Source organism: Prunus dulcis, chromosome 4, assembly GCF_902201215.1.
Source record: "Prunus dulcis chromosome 4, ALMONDv2, whole genome shotgun sequence".
NCBI lineage: Eukaryota > Viridiplantae > Streptophyta > Magnoliopsida > Rosales > Rosaceae > Prunus > Prunus dulcis.
Genome location: NC_047653.1, coordinates 7,938,348 through 7,961,284, shown reverse-complemented (window position 1 = coordinate 7,961,284; position 22,937 = coordinate 7,938,348). Strand labels below are relative to the sequence as shown.

Sequence of the window (22,937 nt, the reverse complement as noted above, 5' to 3'; positions counted from 1 at the left end):
TGTCGACAGCAATGTTGATGCTGAAAGAAGGGGATAAAATTAGATTGGCATAAGGTAGGGGAACAAAAGTTTGTGACCATAACCATACAAATTCGAAACCTATGACCTAGCACGAACTTCCCCATCCTTTTTATCTTTTTTTATTTTTTCCTAGATTGAACCAACTTCACACTTGCCTAATTGCTAAAGGTCCGAGTAGGTTTTGGACTCAGGTCTAGGTTGATTTTAAGACGGATCAGATTGGAATAAGGGGATTCCAATACGAATTTAAAATTTTTGGAATGAAAATTATTTTTTAATTATGTTCAAATTTCGAAATTTTAACATCCATTTCAATTAAAAAAACTCCAAATTTTTGGAAAATTTTCAAAACTTATATATATATTGGAAAATAGTTGAAAACAACAATTTAAAAAGTTAAAAATGGTTAAAAATTGAAAACTCATACGAAAAGCTTGAAAAACTATTATATGCTATTATTTAGATGTTATCATTTATTTAATAAGTCGTCTGTGTCTATTTGGTCATCAAATTATAATTAGTTCAACGTTGAATTAGTCACGTGTAGTCTAAACTTGAAACCCCAATATATTTTGGAACTTGGAATTTTCGGAATCTTGAGATACATTCCAATTCCAATTCAAATTTTTTTTTTTTTTTTTGACATTTTCAGATATTGAAATTAATTTGGACTTGCCAAATTTTTTTTTTTTTCTTTTTTTGGGGTAAGAATCAGATTGTCCAATCCTACTTGCAATCCCACATAGGTCTTTTGTAGGCTGAGAAATTGAAATGGGTTGATCATGAGAGAAGAAAAAGGAAGGCCTAATAGATAAGCACACTTATCAATCTCCAATTATGTTTTGTTTTGGGAGTTTGCAAAGGCCCATGAAAATTACACGTGAGTCGTGAAATAACGAGGTTGGCGAGCTACTTATCATTTAAAGACACAAGAAGAGGAAAAACATAGCTGAGACAAACAGAGCCTAACCTAATAAATTTGAAGATCGTCCAACTTGGAGCGATTAAAGAGCCCAAAACAAAGAATATAATGATGTGTTTACTAATTAGGAATTGGAATTCTCATCAAGAATTGAATTTCATTTATGGAGGATTCATGTGTTTATTTCACATCAAAAAATTGAAAATAAGTGGAGTCCAAATAAAATTAGGAATTGAATTCCTGATTTTGAAGAAATTCAATTTTTGGGTGGGATGTGCTATGAATTCATATTTTTTACTCATTATATCCTCACAATTTTTAAAATTCTAAATTTGTCATCTACTTTAACCTAACAACGAGGACATTTTAGTAATTAGTATCACTCATATCCTAATTCCATATGATTTAGTATACAACTTCAATATGAATTCGAAATCTAACTTCTCTCAATCCATATGGTTTAGTAAATAACTTCAATAGGAATTTAGAATCTAAATTCTCATCAATCCAACTCCTCTTCAATTCAATTTATCTTTAATTTAATTCCTCATAATCTAATTACGGATTACTCAACATGCCATATATGAAACCCCAATTCTGACCCTGCAGTCTTCGGAATCCTGAAGGTTAGAAATGACATTATATATTGTCCACTATTCACGAGTTGACCCCAACGTCTATTGTCTTATTCGAAAATATTTGCCAACTGGTGCTTTTGCAATTAAACTTTAGACGCTCCATGCCACGTGTGCTACTCTTACTCTTGTAAATAATACAAGTTCAGAGGATACAAGGAAACTACGGTGAGGAGGCGGATATTGACAGTACTTAGGGAGAGAAGATAGAGAGAAAGGGAGAAAATAAACTAATTCAATTTTAAATCAGAAACTTTGCATGAACCCAAATTAATAGTTGACAACATGCACAAGCGTAATAATAATTTTTTTCATTTTTTTGAAAAATGACTAGTAAGCTAATTTCATTCACTACTTCTCATGGAGTAAATGTGCCCATACAGACGTCTCAATGGAAGCCCTAAACAAATTCAACCCTCTCTCCACCCAGTGAGAGATTAACTACAAAATTTTTATGTTACAATTAGAGTTCCCTAAATCTTGGCTCCTTTGCAGTCCCGCACAGATTCTTCACGCAGAAACGAAGGTCGATTTCAGCGTGTGAGGGGAAGGTGGGCCAAAAAACTGCCCCTGCATCTGCAAAGGGCAAAGTCCAATCTCCCAATTCCAATACCGTCTGCTTCGTAATCCACGTGTGATGGGAGTAAAAAGTTTATAATCCCAAATTTGAAGATTAGTTTTCCACCCATCGTAACTTCTTTAAAGAGGGAGCTCGGCCTGGACACAAAACTTGTGGTTCCAGCTCTCAGATTTAGCTTACCCAATGTCAATATATTCTGGCAACAGTTCATCATCAAGGTCTCCAATCAAGCCAGGAACATATTCATGTGGGAGAACTCCAAAGTCCTCCGTTTCCAACAAAGACTCGTCAATGTAAGAAAAAGAATTGTCTTCCAAATCATCAATTCCAACATCCTCGCTGACAGGCATGTTCAGGTCAAACCTTGGAATGGGATTCATGGGTGCAGCCATTGGCAAAGGTTGAAATACCTGCTCAGTAATAAAGCTACGCATCTCACCATGCTCTACTGAACTTTTTCTGATCTTCGATTTGGAAGGTCTAACTGAATCAGAGAAGACAAGTTTGTGCTTTCCCGTGGTCGGTGGCTTTGACACTGACCGAGACCTGATATCATTTGTTGGGAATGCAGATGCAGCCCACCCCATGGTATCTTCAATGCAAGTTCTTGTTGCAGTCCTGAAAGTAGACAGAACTCTTATTAGCAACCTTCCAATACCCAAATCGCCAAACTAAGAATTTGTTCAGACATCTACATGAAAAAGGTTTATTTTTCATATACCAATTGTTCTGGATTCATGTTGCAAGAGACCTTACCTGAAACGGTTCTCAGCTAAATTTACATCACAGGAATCTTCGCACTGATCATTGCTGGAGTTTCGAAGATGATGATCTTCTGTAGCTTGACTTAACAAGGGCAAAGGGTCTGAATCGGATACTGATAAATTTATAACAGATGGCAATGCATCCGTGAAGTCATCTTTCTCTCCCTGAAATTCCAAAGTTATATCCAACCGCTCTGCATCCATTGCTGAATCTTTCCCCAGGTTGGGACGAAAGACTCTGCCATCCTCCTGCCTGCTGCTGGCATCATTAAGTGCAGCAGCTATCAACTTGGTACCGTGCCCAAAAGTGCTCAACTTCATTCTTTCTGTACGTTCCTTCATGGAAGTCTGAGAAATTTGGTTAGAGGAACTAAAAAAGCTTCCACCAGAATATAGACCATTCCAGGATGATGGGAGATTTTTTCGGCGATCTTTGCGAGATGTCACCTTCCAGACAGATGAAAGCAGGGCGGTGAAGTGTTTCTGAATGACAAACTCTCTATTGGGCTGCTCAGCAGCAACATTTAATAACATTCGAATATTATCCTGGCATACAAGAAAGATGATGAGTCGTTCAATAAATGTTAACTGCACCAACTACAATTCACAATAGCTAAGTGATAAAAGTGTTTATGAGATTGATGAAACATATGCAGTTCTGAAAAAATAAAACACCATTTGTACCTCTGTTACTCTTAGAAGAGCCTTTCCAGATCCTATATTATTAACTTTTTCATAATTAGGATTGTCCGGTGTAGACAAAACATATCTTTGGATGAGTTCCCTAAATCTCTCACAGCAATGGACAGGATGGCGATATCTTCCCCTATAAAACCCACCAGCAGTCATTCCATAAAGTATGTCACTAACCAAGCTCCAATAAGGACCATACTCATGTACAACAGCACACAATATCGCATCCTCTTGTGACAACCAAAAATCTGGTGGTGGAATACAATCTCTAGACCAAATGTTGCCCTTCTTTAACTTCTCTGGTTTTATCATGAGAACACGCTTTACAGGCATGGAAGTGATAGATATTTTCCCTCCCATCTTGCTTCTACTAACTGGTTTATGCTCAAAATCAACCACACTCTCACTTGGTTTTGACTCTGTAACTTCATCATGCTCCATTGTAGAGAGGTTAGTATCAAAATCCGAAGGACAAATTTCAAGAGTAGATTTCTTGAGTTTCTTTGATTTTTTCTTTGAAGTCTTCTCTTCGCCAAATGGTCTAGATTCAGCCTTCTTACGTTTTCTCTTGACAATTGAACGTGGTGATTCCATATCGGAATAGGTAACCATCTCATAAGAGATGGAGTCTTCATCTATGGACATAGGTTCCACTTGAAGATCTCCTTTCACAAGTTTCAGTTCAGAAGCTAGAGATCGTTTCTTCAGAGATTTAAATTTGGCTTTCTTCGATTTCTTCTTAGGCTTGGGTTTAGGATCACTTGGCATCTCATTCCTGCTATAGCATACAACTGATTAATTACCAAGTCTTCAACATAAAAACACAAAAGTCTCAACAGCTACATTAAGAAATTTCTAAATTAAGTACGGTATTTCAGAACTAAAGTGCTCTCTATTTTCTTCATTTGACTGTTGGATCATTGTAAAACTCGTATCTCTGGAATGCCATTCTATACTACAGTACAGATGCAGCCATCTTGTTTTGTGTGTGTGGGTGGGGGGGAAGAATTCTTGTAGTACATAAATTCAGTGCCAGTTATAAGACTTCCTTTGTCTCAGAGAGAGAGAGATTAATGGGAGGGTTAAATTGCACCAATTACTATCAGGACAAGGGTTTAGATTATCAGCTTACTTCATAGAATCACAATTTTCGTCTGCTTCATCTTCCTTCACCTTGGCTTCATATTCCAGTTCCTCCATCAACTGAAAAAAATAAGTTTATCACACATTATTTTTAAATAACCGAAAAATATGCAACTCAAAGAGTATCCACTGACCTGATGCTGAGTCAAAGCCTCAACCTGCTGACGATATGCCTCAGTTGCAAAATCAGCGTCCCATGCTAAGTAGGAAACAACGAGTTTAGTCTAGAGTTGCAGCATGTACACATGGCAATAATAACAAATTATAAGTTTGAATCTTTCACATTACATCATTGACAATCATGCCCCACATGATTAAAGAACTGATTTACAGATACCAGATACCATATCATGACACTATGTGACACAGTGAAGGGGCAAATTGCAAACAAGAGCTTTACCAAGTGCCATGTGGGTAAAAATTATGAACTTAAAAAAGCAATGAAGAGATTAAGAGGTACTTACTTTCATATACAAGAGGTTCCTCATCTTCATCAATCTCAGCTTCCATTTCCTCCTTGTATTTTTCAATGCGGTCTAGTTCCCATTCCGTCTCCTCAAATCTAACCTGAGATTCCACTGCTGTTTTGTCTATAATTGGGTCCCACAATTCCAGAAAACGAATTGCATACCTATCTATTGGACGTAATTGATTGCCAAATGATGAGATTTCTTGTCCTGCTGCTGCAGCCATCTGTTTGACATCATCCAGCATGTCCACATCATCTTCTCTACAAGCAACAGTAACAGCTCTTTCATCATTAGAATCACTCCCATTCAATGTTATTCCATTTTCTTTGTTTGAAGAGGTCGTCCAGCCACCCTGCTCAACAGGTTCATCAATCTTCATGTCATCCTCATTTACTAATTCATCATCTTCCAATCTCACAATGGCTTCTTCTGTAAATTCTTGATTGTCAACAGCTTCCTCCTGCTCAACTTTCTTTAATGCCATGTAATCGGCTTCATCTTCTGCATGCTTTAGAGCAGCTTCCAGATCAGCATTGGATAGAGAAACCTCAGTTGTGTTGTGATTTTTCTCCTTTTGCGTATTCTTAACAGGAAGTGCCCTATGACCAGAGAAAAGCTCCATAGGATCAAGCTTTTTGAAGAATTCAGTGTTGTATCCCCCACTTTGTATAACTAGATCATCAAGCGCACGCTTCTGATTTGCTTTCTTCAGGATATTTTCTTCAATGGTGCTCTGACTAATCAACCGATAAATATGAACTTCCCGTGTCTGTCCAATACGGTGGCATCGATCTTGAGCTTGTTGGTCCATAGCAGGATTCCAGTCACTATCATAAAAGATAACAGTATCTGCCCCAACTAGGTTTATTCCAACACCCCCACTACGGGTTGACAATATGAAAAGAAAAATTTTGGGATTTGTGTTAAATCGCTGCATTAAAGTCTGCCTCTCCTCAGGCTGAGTGGACCCATCTAAACGCATGTATGTGTAACCATACAGATTGATGAAAGCCTCCAAGATATCCAGCATCTTCGTCATCTGAGTGAATATTAATGCTCTGTGACCTTCTGACTTCAGTTTTCTAAGCAAACCTGCAAGCTCTTGCAACTTACCACAGTCAAACTGTATAAGTCGCCTGTCAGGAAAATATACTTGCCTTCGGACAATTGCAGGTCTGAGTGGTGATAGAAGTGGTGACAAGGTTTCAGTGCATTTCTGCTTATAAACTGGATTCTGAAGCACAGCGCTTCCAGACTTACTGCACCAACATACAGGTGGGGGCGCCCGAGCAGCAGGGATTGCAAACAGAAAACTTTCAACCAGGTCAATCATTTTCTGAAAGCGTTCCACTGGTGAAAGGACGATATCAGCCAGCTTTGAGGAGTACATGTAGGACAAAGGATTAGCCTTGTGAGAGTGAATGTCAAAAACAGGATTTCTTATTGTAACAAGATCCCTTAGGCTTGTTGAGTATATGGGCTTTCTGTTGCACCTCAAGTTATTCCACCATGCAGTAGCTGCAGCATGTTCCTTCGCTTGTCTTAGTCTCTCCTCCATAATTGCCTTATGAACCTCTTCAAAAATATTTGTTCCATGCAACTTCTTGCGATGTTTAAATCCACCAATATATTCAAGGTTAGTCAGTTCAACACGCTCCTTGATTGAACTTGATGGAGTAGCAAGAGCTTTAGCTTCATCACTCTCCCAAGAAGTCATGGTAAAATCTAGATGAGTAAATAAAAACCCCAAACCCCTAAGGTCTACTGCAGAAAAGGGTCCAGGTGAAAGAATTGAACAGACAGAAGAACTCAATTGTGTGTAAATACCAGCCATATCATAGGAACTGACAATCGGACGACCTTCAAATAAGTCGGGATGATTGCATACTTTACGAAGTTGCATTATAATACTTATCATTCCAAAAAAATTTGCACTTGCAAGAGTTGCTTGTGTTTCGGAGCTAGCAATGAAGTCTTCATACAAGTTACGCTGCCTCCTGGAGAGTCTACAGTTTATCACATGCTCATGTTTCATAGGGAGCTGCTTCTCCACGTCTCGTTTTAAACGACGGAGAATGAATGGCCGAAGGACATTATGTAGACGATCTAGAACTTCCTTATTCACTTTTTCTTGCCCCTCAACCATCCCTGATATAGGATTACAGAACCAATCCTTGAATTCCTGATGGGACTGAAATACATGGGGCATCAAGAAATGCATTAGAGACCAAAGTTCCATGAGATCATTCTGCAAAGGAGTACCAGTTAACAAAATGCGGCGTTTGGAATTGAAGTTTAAAAGAGTTTGCCATCTCTGTGACTTCCAATTTTTAATCAGATGGGCTTCATCTAAAATCAAGTATTTCCACTTCTTACGCTTGAAGACTTTTGAATCTTGAATAACCAGTCTGTATGTTGTTATGCATACATGAAATGAATTTGGTTTCAACCAGCCTTGCCTTTTCAATTTGCGCTCTTTTGCACTTCCGAAATAAGTTAAGATTTTGAAAGCTGGACACCATTTGAGAAACTCAGTCTCCCAATTAAGCATAACACTAGTTGGGACCACAATAAGATGAGGACCCCATATTCCCTTTTCACATGCTAGGTGTGCAAGCAAAGCAATTGTCATGATTGTCTTCCCAAGCCCCATCTCGTCGGCTAAAATCCCATTCAGTCTTTTCTCATACATCGTTACAAGCCAATCCAAGCCAATATGCTGATATTCACGTAGAGGGAACTTAAGAAGAAAAGGGAACTTTGTGCGAACTTGGGTTGTGGAGAAGGTGTTTCCAGTTGGTTGTGCAGATCTCGCAGCAGCGGCTGCATCCTCAAGTCTGTTCTCACTGTCCTTTCCTCCTTCTGATATCTTATCTATCCTAGCACTCTGTTCTTCAGTAGGAGAATCAAGAGCCAGTTGGTGCTCACCAGAGTCAACATCTTCATCCATACAAACACCATGTTGCTTTGGTTCAACATCTTCAAGAGATGGAGAATCCACAAATCCCTCTGATAAAGCAGAGGCATATTCAGATTCACCATCTGCAACTTCATCACTGTTTGAATCCTGAAAACAGGTTGATAATTGAACAAAATCATAAGTGATGTGAAGCACTCAACTTATGAGCAGAAGCATACAATAAACCCTACCTTTTTATACCTTGCAAGCAGTTCCTCTAAAGGAACTTCACTCTCCTTTTGTAGTAAGGCAATCTGAAAGATAGCAAAAAACCATAGAAACAACCGACAAACTTTAGACCGAATCTTTTTAAAGTATCTAATCTGGATGTTTCTACCAATATGCCTAAAGTATAAGGGTGCGAAAAAAGGCATGTATAATGGCTTCTCACCTCATCCATGGGATCACTGGTATCTGCTCTTGCCAGTTCCTCCTCCTCTGATAAAGTTGTCTCATCATCCTGCACATGAAATTCAAATCAGTACAACAAAGGCTATTGGAAATTAGCAACATGAATAAAACCTACTGGCAACCAAATTCAACCAATTCAAAACCTATTCCCCACTCAACTAAAACTCAGACTCTATTTATCACAATTTGGCTAGAATAATAATGAACCAACATATACCTAGATGTTGCAAGCAACCCAAGATTATAAAAACAGTATGAAAAGGCCTCTATTATGGTTGAGTCAACGAATAACAAACAATAGCTACCTAATTCCTAATAAAGGAAAGAAAAAAAACTCCCAAGACAGAACAGAAATAAAGTTGGAAATGAAACACAAAAAGCATTCCCACCTTTTCCTCTCCAGCAGCAAGAATGAAGTCACCATCTTCCTGCATAATTCAAGAAAGAGTGAGCAATAACCTTACACCCAGATTAGTTTTTTTTCAAAGAATAATAAAATAGAAAGCCCAAATATTAAATGGAAAGGAAAGGAGAACTAAAGGATTGTGGTAAAGTATATCTAAGACTCTGAAACTAGGAATACAGAAATATGGATAATTCAGAACACCTGTACATGTATCTCTCTCTCTCTCTCTCTCTCTCTCTCTCTCTCTCTCTCTCTATATATATATATATATATATGGATTATAACATGTAGAATATATACATATAAGTTTGAAGTCTCATAATTTCAAAATAATTGGAGTTTGCGATACCATTCCAAGATATAAATCAGAGGGCACATGAGTTCACCAGACATCAACGTCCAATCAATAAAAACCCATGAACAAAAACAATGTTGCTAAACATATGCTACCAGTGCAAATAGACAAATAACAAAATCAAAATTAAAATAATAGCACACTCACATGTTCGTCATTAAAATCATATTGCACATGTCCCTTGGCAAGCTGTGCAGAAGCTTCTGAAATATTTTTGGCTCCATTTATCTCAATATCTGATAAATGGGTTTCTGAAGTGGACAAGCCACCATTACTTTCCACCTGTAATTAGAAAATAACTATCATGCTAAACCATTCATATACTGCACACTTCAGCAGTGGAATCTATAAACACATACAACTTACACAACGACGACCGGTGAAAATGTCTGAGCTGATTTTTTCAGTCTTACTGGCTACAAAAATATCGCTTTGTCCACCTGCAGCATAATTAACCCATCACCTTCTCAGACATAATCATAAGTTTCACTAAGTAACACAATACATTAACTGGTACACATACCATGGTCTTCCCCCATTGAGGTCATTTCTGTGCCATCTTCAACCTTTTCAGGACACATACCAGGATCCTTCCCCACTGAGGTCATTTCTGCGCCATCTTCAACCTTTTCAGGACACATACCAGGATCTTCACCAACTGAGGTCATTTCTGCATCATCTTCAACCTTTTCAGAACATGTACCAGGATCTTGCCCCACAGAAGTCATTTCTGCGCTATCATCACCCTTTTCTGGACAAATACCATGATCTTCCCCTACTGAGGCCATTTCTGTGACGTCTTCACCCTTTTCTGGACTACTTTCTGGGCTAACTGAAAGTCCATGTTTCAGATAAGATTTATGAAGATGCTACTAGTACGAAATAAAGGAGCTCACTTGGAATAGGAGCGACAGGGGAAGAGATCCAACCAATAATTTTCCAAATCTAGTATCTATTTACCACAACTCTGATTTCTAGCATGGGACACAAATAAAATTCATAGAGATAAAGCTGAAAGAGTAGTGGAAAAAGCCATCCCGACTGGCTCATTCATAGCTCTCTCAGAACCCAAAAGTAGGTCTATTAGAGATGAGTCTGGACAATCTGGAAACAAATACACTAAGGTACATGCCTAAGCAGGTATGGACATTGTGAGTGATCGAAATCTGGGAGTCATCTAGTAGACCTACGTGGGGGGTAAATTGTTTGAAAAGTTCCAGACCCATATTTATGGCACCCAAACTGCCCCTCATAAATTAAACAAAGTAAAATTGTGCAAAACATTATAACCATTCACCTTTCTCCATAGGATATTGTTTGAGTAACTCCTCAAGTGGAAGATCTACTTCATTTTGTAAAGCAGCCAATTCTTCCTGTCTTTCTTGTTCAGTAAAAAGAGCCTCATCTTCCTCAATAGTGCATTCATCATCTTCCTAAAACAGCATCATCATGCAGGAAAACATCTGTTAAGAATAGAAATTATATATAAAGAGCAGTATCAAAAGATCGTTTAAATCAACAAGGCGGGACAGTCTGACCTCAAAATACAATAGAGGACACAGGGCAGCCTTTGCAAACATGCTAAGGAAACTAATACATTTTGGCAGTAGAAATTCAGGTAATATAACAGTTTACAGATAGAAACGTACTCTAACTAGCATATATATGTATAAAACTCACAATAATAGAACATGAGGGTGCATATTCAAGTTGCAAATTTAGAAAACATAGGTCGTATGTCTTTTATTGCCAACCTTATTGTGGTCAGATCTCATTTCCAAAAATTCATGAAAAAAAATTCCACATGATTGTTTAGGGTTCATTTGATTCTATAGAAGTTTCCCAACCAGAAAACAGTTGCGCCGTTAGGCAGAAAAATGGGTCAGTTTAACTATAGACTTCATCTCTGGATTACCTAAAGTTGTGGTCAACTACTTTACCAACTATGCTTCTTTCATGCTCGCTAGACATCCCTGAGTGAGGGGTGGCACAGATCTAGTTCAAAATACTGAGTATTGGAGAGTGTTAGCTGATATGACATGATTGATCATATGGCCAATAAATATCGTGAGCTACCATTCATGCAGCAGCAACAGCAACCTCCTATAAATGACAGCTGAGTTTTATTATTTTTATTCTAAAGGATTACTTTTCTTTCTATTTATTCGAACATACGAAAAATTATGTCTGTATATTATTCCTAGTGTGAAGAAATAAGAGTACTAGAAAAGGCTACCAGCCCACCACAATTTTCTACAGCCAACCCTACATCTTCATTCTGTTTTCTCGAGCAATAATCAAAGAAAAGGAAAAACAAAGAGAAGGCGTCAGCTGATGCCTGCTGAAAACTAGCACCTGAGTGCTCTGAATTCTTCTACTTTATATTTTCTAATATGAAATCCAGGGCATATGCATAGAGTTCCTTGGCTGATTGACATTGTTATCATGTACTTGCATACCAACAAATTGAGTTCAAAACAGATATCGTATAATTACAGAATATACAAGGAAAGGAAAGACTCACTGTTCCATCATCTGATTGTACATCATAATCATCATCACCGTCTACTGTATCTGATTGAGGATCTGCTTAAAACGTGTAAGAGTGAATTATTTTGGTTATTAAAGAAAAGTAAAATAAACTTCCTAGGTAAGCGAATAACAGCAATGAAATTACAACCTTCAACTTACCGGCATTAAATTCAGTTGATTTGTTAATATCATTTTCATCCATCTCTTTGCATTGAATACTCAGTTGATTTTGTATGGGATATTGCTGCACAGGCTTGTAACTGTCCCCGAGATTTTCTGCCAACATTGTTGAGTACCTGGAAATTTCATGCATACCATACTTCCATTCAGTTCACCCGGAAAATAGCCAGAAATCAAAGGTAGTATACAGCAAATAACGAAAATTCAGATTATATCAATTAACCAAGAAAACATATTTACCTCTCAGTTTGCCCTAGAAGGAACTCAAGCTGCTTATCAAGTGCCTTTTTCTTTTTCTCATCAAGTTCCATCTGATGCTTGTAAAGCACCTAGATTACATATTGTGTATATACAGTCAGGGACCTAACTATAAAGAAATTAATTGATTAAATTATTAAAGAGAAACCAAATAAGTTGGAGACTTGATTGACAAAGCAAATATAAACTTACCAGCTTCTCTATTTTCAGCCAGAACTTCTTCACATCTTTTGAAATACTGAGGGCAACCTTCTTTAACCGCAGCTCTTCTTCCTGATCAAAATTGAAATTCACATTGTTGCAAGAAAAATAAGCATGCCAGTGTTATATGAACCAATTTTGTGTAACATGAGAATTGAGATAAATTTGTTCTAAAATGTGAGCATGACACATTCACTTCAGTTAGGGAAAAACAGAACCTTCATTCTTTTTTCTCCCCTTGTAGCTTGATCTAGCATGCCTTTGCTGGCTCTTAAAGCAACCTTCTTCGCCTGAGCTAATTTCCATTTTCTCTCTGACTCAAAGTCCTGGTAACAACTAGTTTCATAAGCAAGGAATAATAAAACCGTTTATCTCACATTTCTCAACATAATTGAAAAGATATCACACTTTTCAACATAATACTTGATCTGAAGATAATAAAGCACAATCATACAAGCAGATGACTAAAGTCCAGAATTTCCAACAACATAAATTGCCAGATCTTCAAGGCATATATTAGTAAATTACCTTTGAAAGCCATATCATCTCCTCTAAAACATGATCCCAATGAGCCTTTGGCCGACGAGGTTCATTCGGAGCTTCAAGGGCCTATCATAGTTAAGTTAGTCAAAATGAGTAGAATAAGAAAAGGATTGCAGCAATGCATTCAAATTACTAACTGTTTTCAATATATAGAATGTTATCATCACCAATTGCAGCAATGCATTCAAATTACTAACTGTTTTCAATATATAGAATGTTATCATCACCAAGGAACATGAAGTCCGAAGACCATTACAAGCATGTGCATGTGATAAAAAATATTCGGAAAGCTCCAAATAGTTTTATTGAAACTTGAAGGCATACAACATTCAAACCATTATACTCAAGATCCCTTGTTGCAACATGTCAATCCAGAGAGCAGTTTAATCCTAAGTCCTAATATAAAAACCAATTATTGTATCAATGATTAAAGTTATCTGACCACCTCTGTAGTAATGATACTTCAAGAAGAGTACAGATATCTGTTTTGAAAACCAGTAATTCCCATTAAAGCTGAAACAAAACCCACAGAAAGAAGAATTTGTCCTAGCGCGACTCATCCACAGGAAAATTCTTTATCACTTTGCTACAAATAGTAATCTGTCAAATCCCCACAATCAGAAACATTGTAAAACACAAAGGTTTGGAATGGTTTCCTCTCAAGCCAAGACACCCAACCAACCTTTTCTGGACGTCATTGCTCTACTTTATCTGTCTTGAAATTCTCAATAAAATCATCCCTAGATTAAAAAAAAATAGAAACATCTCCATGCTCTTCACCATTGAAGATATAAGTGCTGATGTTTCACTTAGTTCAAGATGCACCGTAAGCCAAGACTTTTACGAAACCCAGCCCACACAATGGGTGTCAATGCACTTTGCTAGGACTTGAGCCCGATACATCATTGCCTACTTGTAATCTTGTTGCGCAGTTCTAGTGAAGGAAACATTTCAACTTACAAATCTGAAAGGAAATGACTAAAATAGAAGCATGTTTCGGCTAATAGAGTAGCATGCATTCCTGAAGTTTAATCTTCATCACCTAGCTAACTTGACTCTCAATAGCCTAAATAGAAGCTTGCTGCAACTAATAAGCAGTAAATCCTCAAACATCTTCATTATATCATCAAAATCTTAACACACATTGGCCTAATGCAAAAAAGAATTCTTCAGTACAGGGTAAGATATTACTAGTATGTTGGATATTTGTACGATAACATAGTGAAAAGAAAAATATAAAAGGTCTCCCCAGCTCGTAGTTGGAATATCATAAAAAATCATATAACTATAGGAAAAAACATGAGAACCCAATATTCTGTTATTGGTTTGCATGCTTAATCTCCACTATGGAAAGGTGTCTTCAATTTCTCTTCATTTTTGCATAGAACTAACGTTCTTTTTTCGTCTTTCTACACTTGGTTAAGAATCAAAGGACATTTTAACTTTATTTCTAAACAAGGGTTATGTTACGACTTTTGCTGCCAAACCCATTCCAAAGAAACACTGTTTTACTTCAATTTATTCATCCTCTTCAACTTTTGCGTCCCATATACCAGGAAAAAAAACTACAGTACATATTTTGGTTTAACAAAAAGAAAAAAAAAAGTGGCATTTTAAGAATTCATAAGAAAAACAACTAGTTATTCACTTCTAGCTCACCAAAAATTCAGATTTCAACAAAAATGCAAAAGTATTATATAGGGAAGCCAACCTTGTGGCGTTTAGCTCTGGTCTCATGATCGAGCTTCGACCTTGGACCTTTGGAAGCCATGGTTTTGGGTCGTCAGATCCACAAAACCGGTGGATCTAGACCGTCTGGTCGACGCCACTACGCTCTCCTTCTCCGATTGCTCTCTTCCTTCCTATACTCTTCCTCTTCCTTTTCTCTTCTTTTTCTCTTTTTGTTTTGCTTATCTCTCTGGAGCTTCTTCTTTCTTCGCTTTGAGGACACCCGCCCCTGATGAAATTCCACGATGCGGCGCTGCGTTTTGGGTTGCGGCTTTGTTTACGTGGCTGGATCTGCTTTGGGCTTTATTTATTATAGGTTTGGTTCATGGGCCGAGATAAATAGCTCCAACGGCCCAAACATAAATCCCAACCGTTGAAATAAAACAACGGTCGGGATGTGATGTAGATTCTGTTGCAAACTTTGATCGGGCAATCAATTAGATTTGGCTTCATTGATGTGATGTAGATTCTGTTGTAAACTTTGATCGGGCAATCAGTCAGTTGTTTTCATGCGTACGAAATATCATAAGAGTGGATAACCGAACGCAAATAATTTTGAGTACTAGAATAGAAGATTTTTAACTACTTGAGTTAGAATGAAATGAGTTAAAACAACATGTATTGCATACGACTCTATTTCATTATAATTGACCGTAATACATCCTTGAAGTTTATACATAGTCCATACATCAATAACTAGTTGTTATACATAATGCCAATTGTATAAATTACAATAACTTAATCCACAAGAAATATGTGTAAATAACATAATAATCTTTTTAATATAGGGAACTCAAGCGAGCACCATATGAAGATCAAACTTTTTTCAACGTGCATCAAAATCGGAATTCGACAAGTCATTAACTGATGCAATTTCAAGTTGCTTTCTACCTACACCAGCCTCCACCAATTTCCTTCCAACAAAAAATGCTGGCTTTGTAGGTAAGGCTAATGGTGTGCTTTCATTTATCAACATAGATACTGCAGCTGACATGGTGGGGCGATCTGCTGCATCTTCCTCTACGCATAACAGACCAACATGGATGCATCTTAACACTTGATCGTTAATACATGAATCACCTACCGTTGGATCCATTAATTCTAGTCCGGCACCTTCTTTCCATAACTCCCATGCCTGAAATAACATTTTTCGGATTAAGAAAAAGAAAATGTAGAGTATTATAAATGCAGAGAGTTGTTTGACATACGTATCCTACTAAACTGAGCGCGCGATCATCATTGTAGAAGCTGTTGTTTCTCCTCCCACTTATGATTTCAAGCATCAACACCCCGAAACTGTAGACATCAGATTTTACGGAAACAATTCCTTCCATGGACTCAGGAGGCATGTAACCACTTCACCAAATGAAAATGAAAAAGGCTTTGATTAGCACATATCTTCAAAAATGCATGTTTAACCAACAGCAGAATAAGAGTGTGTATGCAGAAATTTGTTTACATACCGTGTTCCGACAATTTTACTAGTGTTTGCTTCCAATTCATTATTGGTGAAAATCCTTGCCATACCGAAATCGGAGATTTTGGGGTTCAAATTTTCATCAAGTAGTATGTTACTTGCTTTTAAATCTCTGTGAATTACTTTCTTTCTTGAATATTTGTGCAGGTACAGCAACCCTTGAGCGATTCCTTCAAGTATACCAAAACGCTTCTTCCAATCTAGAAGTAGACGTCTGTTTGGATCTGTCCAATATGTAGAGTTAAGTAAGATTAAAATTAATAGTAGTAATCTTTGAATTTTGACAGTAGAATAAAAATAAGATAACAAATATAACAAATCAAAATCAAGTATCTTTAATTCCTTACCAAATAAAAAGTGGTCCAAACTTTTGTTTGGCAGGTACTCATATATCAACATCCTATCTTCTTCATGAATGCAAAACCCAAAAAGCTGAACAAGGTTTGTATGTTGGAGTTCATATATGAGTATCAACTCATTCTTGAACTCTGCGGTTCCTTGCCCTGAACATTTCGAAAGCCTCTTCACAGCGATTTCTTGTCCCGTCGCCAATTTTCCCTGAATAAATAATCCATAATATTTCCCAGCCATTTCAAAAAGGAAAAACCTACATGTTCATCAGCTTTTGAATTACAAATAGAAAATACTTTTGTAATTTAAAATTTTACCTTATAAACAGGTCCAAAGCCCCCTTCTCCAAGCTTGTTTTCATCTGAGAAATTGGAAGTGGCAGCCAAGACAGATGCATGGCTAAATACACTTAGGTCCTGATGTCCCATCTTTCCATCATTTTGAAGTCCAACATGATCAGTAGGTCTATTAGATTTCATGAAGTTAAGCATTTCGTTCTCAATGTTTGTCCTGTTTTCGCCTATTTAGATTGATAGTGTAGAAAGTTATGATTTCAATTTGTGGACAACAAAAGTCAATGATGTAAAACTAGAGGACATAAGCTTATACAGAAATATACCAGTTGAAAGTGCCAATCTTCTTCTTCGTAGTAGATGGCACAAGACTAAAAGCATTAGAGCAGCACCAGTAGAAGATGTGCCAATCCATATCCACTTTTGTCCTGCATAAAAAATATACCAGTTGAAATTGGACTTGTGCTATAAGTTCAATGTATTAAAAGATACATAGCAAGAATTACCAGTATTTTTGTGAGGTGGTGATTTTGGTGGCGATGTTAAACTTGACAAAACAAAGCTACTAGTTGCAGTACTCGATCCTGTGTTTTCTTCGACAAACTCACTGTCTACACTCCAAAATTGACATCCTGTACTAGCAGTAGTCCGATTATCTGATATTGGAAAGTTGAATCCAAGGCAGGTACAATTGTTCCAACAAGTAGCCTTGCAGGCGTTTATAGTACCACTGGGGCTTATATTTGAATCAAACCAGTAGGGGGATCTTGAGCTCAAATTCGTGGGTTTAAAGACACCATTTTTGAGCTCAAAGTCATCACCAACTCTGGCCACACAATCGCCCCTTTTCACGCACCCTCCATCGGTGTTATAGCCATCACAGTTAAGTGCTAGTACAATATCAACTCGTCCCTCATAGTCAAGAAATTTCCCCTGGCTGTATAGCACCAATTCTGGTTCAGGTTCACTTTGATCATCTACACCACTGTATTTGAGGCACTCTTCGCTCTCATTTGAAACAATGCTAAAATTGTACCTCTGCTTGGACTCATTTGGCAAAATAAATTCAAATCTCCCATCTGATCTTAAGACTCCACTTGTCCAATAAACCACCCCACTTTTCCTGATTTTCAACTGGCGCTCATTGGGGTCCCAATCAAGAGTGAAAGTTCCTGGAGCTGGGTTGTAGGTATCTGCCCACGCTAAAAGTGACCATATGTGGCCATTACTACGGTTAACACCTAATTTCATACTGGGTAAAAATGTGTCTACTGGATAATCAAAACTTTGCCACAAAACCCGTTTCGTCGACCCATCCACAGAGTTCAGTTCTTGTACTATAAGATTGCCAGAATCCAAAAGGGTAGCCACAACAGGACCACTAGTTTGTGGAGCAGAGAAAATTGGAATAGAATCTTGACCTGTTTGAGTAATTTTCAATGTGTTGTTCAAGTCCAAGGTGAGAAGTGGGGAGGAAGGGTATGGAATAGGTGTGTTTCTGTTGCCAATCCATGCTTTGTTTGCTCCTGGTTTATTGCGCAGGATCGCTAGATAGCTGGTGTTCGAACTAGGTTGTACAACGAAACGCAGGATGAACTTGCCTGATGCAGAGACTAAGGAGCTTGAGGAATTGAGAGTGTCCCCTGGCTTGAGTGTGTCACTTGCAGCATGCTGACAAGTCCACAAGCATGCAAAAATGAGGAAGATAAATGAGTTCATCATCAAATCTGTAGCCATGGATGACCACAAGATCATGAAAAACTTGGCTGAAAAAACATGATCAAGAGGTGTGGGAGTTAAAACCAGTATCACAGTGGTCAAGGGTAGGAAATTCTTTAGAAATTAATAATTTTTTTTTTTACAATTTCCGGAAGACATTTGTTTTGTTTTAAATTTAAAAATTTGGAAATTACAGGAAAACTTTTGATTCACATGTTTATGTTTTGACAATGATTTTTCTATTTGGTTTTGGTTAGAAGGACCTGCATTTACAACAATGACTTTGTCTTTTCTTTCTGATCAAGTCACGTAGTCGGCTCCTCTTCTTCGAAAGAGATGGAATGCATTAATTTGGGGAAAAAGAAAACAATGGTTTTTTTTTTTAAATTTTAAAATTTGGAAATTACAGGAAGACTTTTGACTCACATGTTTATGTTTTGACAATGATTTTTCTATTTGGTTTTGGTTAGAATGACCTGCATTTACAACAATGACTTTGTCTTTACTTTCTGATCAAGTCATATAGTCGGCACCTCTTCTTCGAAAGAGATGGAATGCATTAATTTGTGGAAAAAGAAAACAATGGTTTCAAATGATAAGAAATAAACAAAAGAAAAGCTGTACTTAACAATGATAATTTACTTGCTAAACTTGAAACTATAACAGGTCTAAGACTCAAAGTACAACTTCTGTTTTTCCTTTCCTTCAAAAAAAAAAAAATCTTATTGAAGTATATGTAGTTGAGGCACACAACGCATGATCAGTACAACATCAAAATCGGAAATGGACAAGCCATTATAACTGATGTTGTGGGCGTTTAGATTTAGATGATTGGTTATGAACATGTATGCATATATCAGTTTCTACTTTCTTGGTTGCAAATTGTGTCTAAATCATGGATATGATCACATGTGACTGAAAAATTGCTTCTTAACTTCATCTTTCCGAAGAGTTTTTCAAATTGACAAAGATTGGTTCATTTCAATATATATAGCAGATTGACTGGGTTTCACAAAAATAACAGTTCCACATAAAGTACCATCACACTTTTACAGCCACGAAAACATGATTGATTCCTTCATCGTGCACCAAAATCTGAATTGGATAAACCATTTATTGATCCATTTTGCAGTCCCTTTCTACCTATACCAGCAGTGTCTGTATTTCCTTCTGTGTAATATGCTGGTTTTGTTGGTTTAGGCAACTGCATGCTTTCATTTGTCAACATAGATATGACATCGGACATGGTAGGTCGGTCAGCTGCATTTTCCTCCACGCATAGTAGACCAACGTGGATGCATCTTAGCAATTGATTCCCGATACATGAATCGCTTAGAGTGGGATCCATTAGTTCTAACCCTGCATTGTCTTTCCATAACTCCCATGCCTGAAAACCAAGTTGATAAATATCATCATTTAGGATAATTGGAATATCTCACACCTTAAAAGGAAGAAAAACATAATAACAACTTCAGTTAGATATTTGTTTGACATACATATCCTACTAAATTGAGTACACGATCATCATTGTAAAAGCTATTGTTTTTCCTGCCACTTATGATTTCAAGCACTAACACCCCAAAGCTGTATACATCCGATTTTACAGAAACAATGCCTTCAATGGTCTCAGGAGCCATGTAACCCCTGGATTAAATGGACAAGAAAAAATCCTTTAATTAGTACAATCTGCAAACATGCATGCTTAGCAACTGAAAGCAGAAGACATGATAAGAATGTATCACAATATTTACTTACCGTGTCCCGACAATCCTACTGGTATTTTCTTCCAATGCATTGTGGGTGAAAATCCTTGCCATACCGAAATCGGAAATCTTTGGGTTCATATTTTCGTCAAGTAGTATGTTACTAGCTTTTAAATCTCTATGAATTACTCGAGTTCTTGAGTATTTGTGCAAGTAAAGCAATCCCTGAGTGATTCCTTCAATTATATTGAAACGCTTCTTCCAATCTAGTAGCACACCTCTGATTGAATCTGTCACACATAGAGAGTTAACGAAGAACACTATTTGTAATCTACATATTTTGACAGTGAATTTAAATCAGATAACAGAGCAAATCAAGCACTATGATTAAAGTGTTCTTAATTCCCAACCATATAAAAAGTAGTCCAAGCTTTTGTTTGGCAAGTACTCATATATCAACATCCTCTCTTCTTCATGAATGCAAAATCCAAAGAGCTGAACAAGGTTTGTATGTTGAAGTTCATGTATGAGTATCAATTCGTTCTTAAACTCTGACGTTCCTTGTCCGGAACATTTTGAAAGTCTCTTCACCGCTATTTCTTGCCCCTTCACCAATTTTCCCTGGACAGATTCTCAACAATATTCATAATTGTTTAGAAAAGAAAAGAAATCACGGCACATTTTATTATGCAAGGCCTTACCTTATAAACAGGGCCAAATCCGCCTTCTCCGAGCTTGTTTTCTTGAGAGAAGTTGGAAGTGGCAGCCAAAACAGATTCATAGGTAAACACGCTTAAATCATGTTTTCCCATGTTTCCATGATCGTTTTGAAGCTCATTAACAGGATCATAAGCAGATCTATTGGATTTCATGAAGCTAGGCAATTTGTTCTGTATCATTGCTCTGTTCTTGCCTATTTATTTAGATTAGTGCAGAAAGTTAAAATTTCAATTTGGGACAACAATTATGAAATGTGAATTCTTTTCTTTCTAACAAGTTCACATGAGGCTTATATGTACCTGAGCATATTCTTCTTCTTAGCAGGTAACCCAAGATGCAGAACACCATTACAAGGACAGCAGCCGCAATAGCAATGCCAATCCACAGCCATTTATGTCCTGCATCATCTACAGAGTGACAATTAATTAGCTACATATTTAGTCATATATTAGGTTCTCTTAGATTCTAGTTAATGTTTGTTGCTCATTATTGCACATTGATTGTCTCTTGTGAAGTACAGGTATCAAATTTTGGCAGCTAGACTTACCATTTTGTTGGGCAGGCGGTGGTGGTTTCGCTGGTGTTGCTAGTCCTGACAAAACAAAGCTGCTACTTGAATTGAGGTCTTCAAAGAACTGATAGTCTACACTCCAAAATTGGCACCCGGTACTAGTCTGACTCTGATTAGCAAGTGGAAGGTCAAATCCAAGACAGTCACAATTTTGCCAACAAGTAACCTTACAGTCACTACTACTAGCATTAAACCAGTTGGGGGATCTTGAAGTATTACTAGAGTTGTTGATCTTGAAGTAACCATTTTTTTCCTCAAATTCATCACCGAATTTCGCTGTACAACCGCTTGGCCGGTCCCTTCTCACGCACCCTCCACCTGTGTTGTAGCCATCACAGTTCTGTGCTTTTGTAATATCAACTTGTGTTCCATACTCAAAAAGTTTCCCACTGCTGTATAGCACCCATTCTGGCTCAGGATCACTTGGATCACCTACAGCAGTGTAGGTGAGGTAGTCTTCATTTTCATTTGAAACAATGCTAAAATTGTACCTCTGCTTTGACACATCAGGAAAAATAAATTCAAATCTTCCATCTCCGAAGATGCCGCTGGTCCAATAAACCACCCCAGCTTGCTTGATTCTCAATTGGTGTCCACTGGGGTCCCAATCAAGGCTAAAAGTCCCCGGCGCTGGGTTGTAGCTTGTTGCCCAAGACAACAGTGACCAATTGTGCCCGTTTCTGTGGTCAACCCCCAATTTCATGCCTGGTAAAAATGTGTCTGCTGGATAATCAAAACTCTGCCACAAAACCCCGCTGGTTGATTCGTTGACAGAGTTCACTTCTTGTAGTACAAAGTTGCCAGAATCCAAAAGGGTAGCCTCAACAACACTAGTTTGTGGAGCAGAGGAAATGACAATAGGGTCTCCACCTGGGTATGTAATTTTCAATGTGTTGTTCAAGTCCAAGGTGAGAAGTGGGGAGGAAGGGTATGGAATAGGTGTGTTTCTGTTGCCAATCCATGCTTTGTTTGCTTTTGGTTTATTGCGCAGGATAGCTAGATAGCTGGTGTTCAAACTAGTTTGTACAACGAAACGCAGGATGAACTTGCCTGATGCAGAGACTAAGGAGCTTGAGGAATTGAGAGTGTCCCCTGGCTTGAGTGTGTCATTTGCAGCATCATGACAAGTCCACAAGGAAGCAAAAATGATGAAGAAAATTGAGCTCATCATCATCAAACCAGTAGCCATGGATGTCGACAAGTCAGGCCCTACTTTCACTTTAATTTCTACAGATGATCATGAAAACTTAGCTGAAATAGCTTAGAATTTACACATGAATATGATCACAATCCCTAAGGTCA

General features: G+C 37.6%; 2 protein-coding genes across 6 annotated transcripts; both read right to left on the bottom strand.

Annotated features, from left to right (window-relative positions):
* Nucleotides 1-1,870: 1,870 nt before the first annotated feature.
* Nucleotides 1,871-15,029, bottom strand: LOC117624016 (protein PHOTOPERIOD-INDEPENDENT EARLY FLOWERING 1). Of its 5 annotated transcripts, none has more exons than XM_034355123.1 (20): nucleotides 14,785-15,028; nucleotides 13,059-13,139; nucleotides 12,749-12,856; nucleotides 12,522-12,602; nucleotides 12,312-12,400; nucleotides 12,051-12,187; nucleotides 11,884-11,945; nucleotides 10,657-10,792; nucleotides 9,883-10,191; nucleotides 9,726-9,799; nucleotides 9,507-9,641; nucleotides 8,988-9,026; nucleotides 8,579-8,647; nucleotides 8,379-8,441; nucleotides 5,223-8,295; nucleotides 4,893-4,957; nucleotides 4,748-4,818; nucleotides 3,607-4,393; nucleotides 2,915-3,468; nucleotides 1,871-2,776 (listed from the first exon to the last, which is right to left on the bottom strand). In XM_034355123.1, exons 1-20 carry the CDS (start codon nucleotides 14,842-14,844, stop codon nucleotides 2,335-2,337), a joined length of 6,435 nt encoding a protein of 2,144 aa, XP_034211014.1. In that variant the 5' UTR covers nucleotides 14,845-15,028; the 3' UTR covers nucleotides 1,871-2,334. The 5 variants fall into 5 exon arrangements, with proteins under 5 accessions (XP_034211014.1, XP_034211016.1, XP_034211017.1 ...); XM_034355124.1 differs by having other exon boundaries at nucleotides 2,335-2,776; nucleotides 3,607-4,390; nucleotides 14,785-15,029; XM_034355125.1 differs by lacking the exon at nucleotides 14,785-15,028 and having other exon boundaries at nucleotides 12,749-12,866; nucleotides 13,059-13,120.
* Nucleotides 15,030-15,627: 598 nt separating this feature from the next.
* LOC117625244 (G-type lectin S-receptor-like serine/threonine-protein kinase CES101) lies at nucleotides 15,628-22,824 on the bottom strand. The gene is made up of 14 exons (XM_034356847.1): nucleotides 21,612-22,824; nucleotides 21,364-21,462; nucleotides 21,046-21,257; nucleotides 20,755-20,965; nucleotides 20,397-20,634; nucleotides 20,138-20,285; nucleotides 19,731-20,028; nucleotides 17,429-18,688; nucleotides 17,249-17,350; nucleotides 16,947-17,149; nucleotides 16,626-16,836; nucleotides 16,265-16,502; nucleotides 16,010-16,157; nucleotides 15,628-15,936 (listed from the first exon to the last, which is right to left on the bottom strand). Exons 1-14 carry the CDS (start codon nucleotides 22,822-22,824, stop codon nucleotides 15,628-15,630), a joined length of 4,890 nt encoding a protein of 1,629 aa, XP_034212738.1.
* Nucleotides 22,825-22,937: the final 113 nt, after the last annotated feature.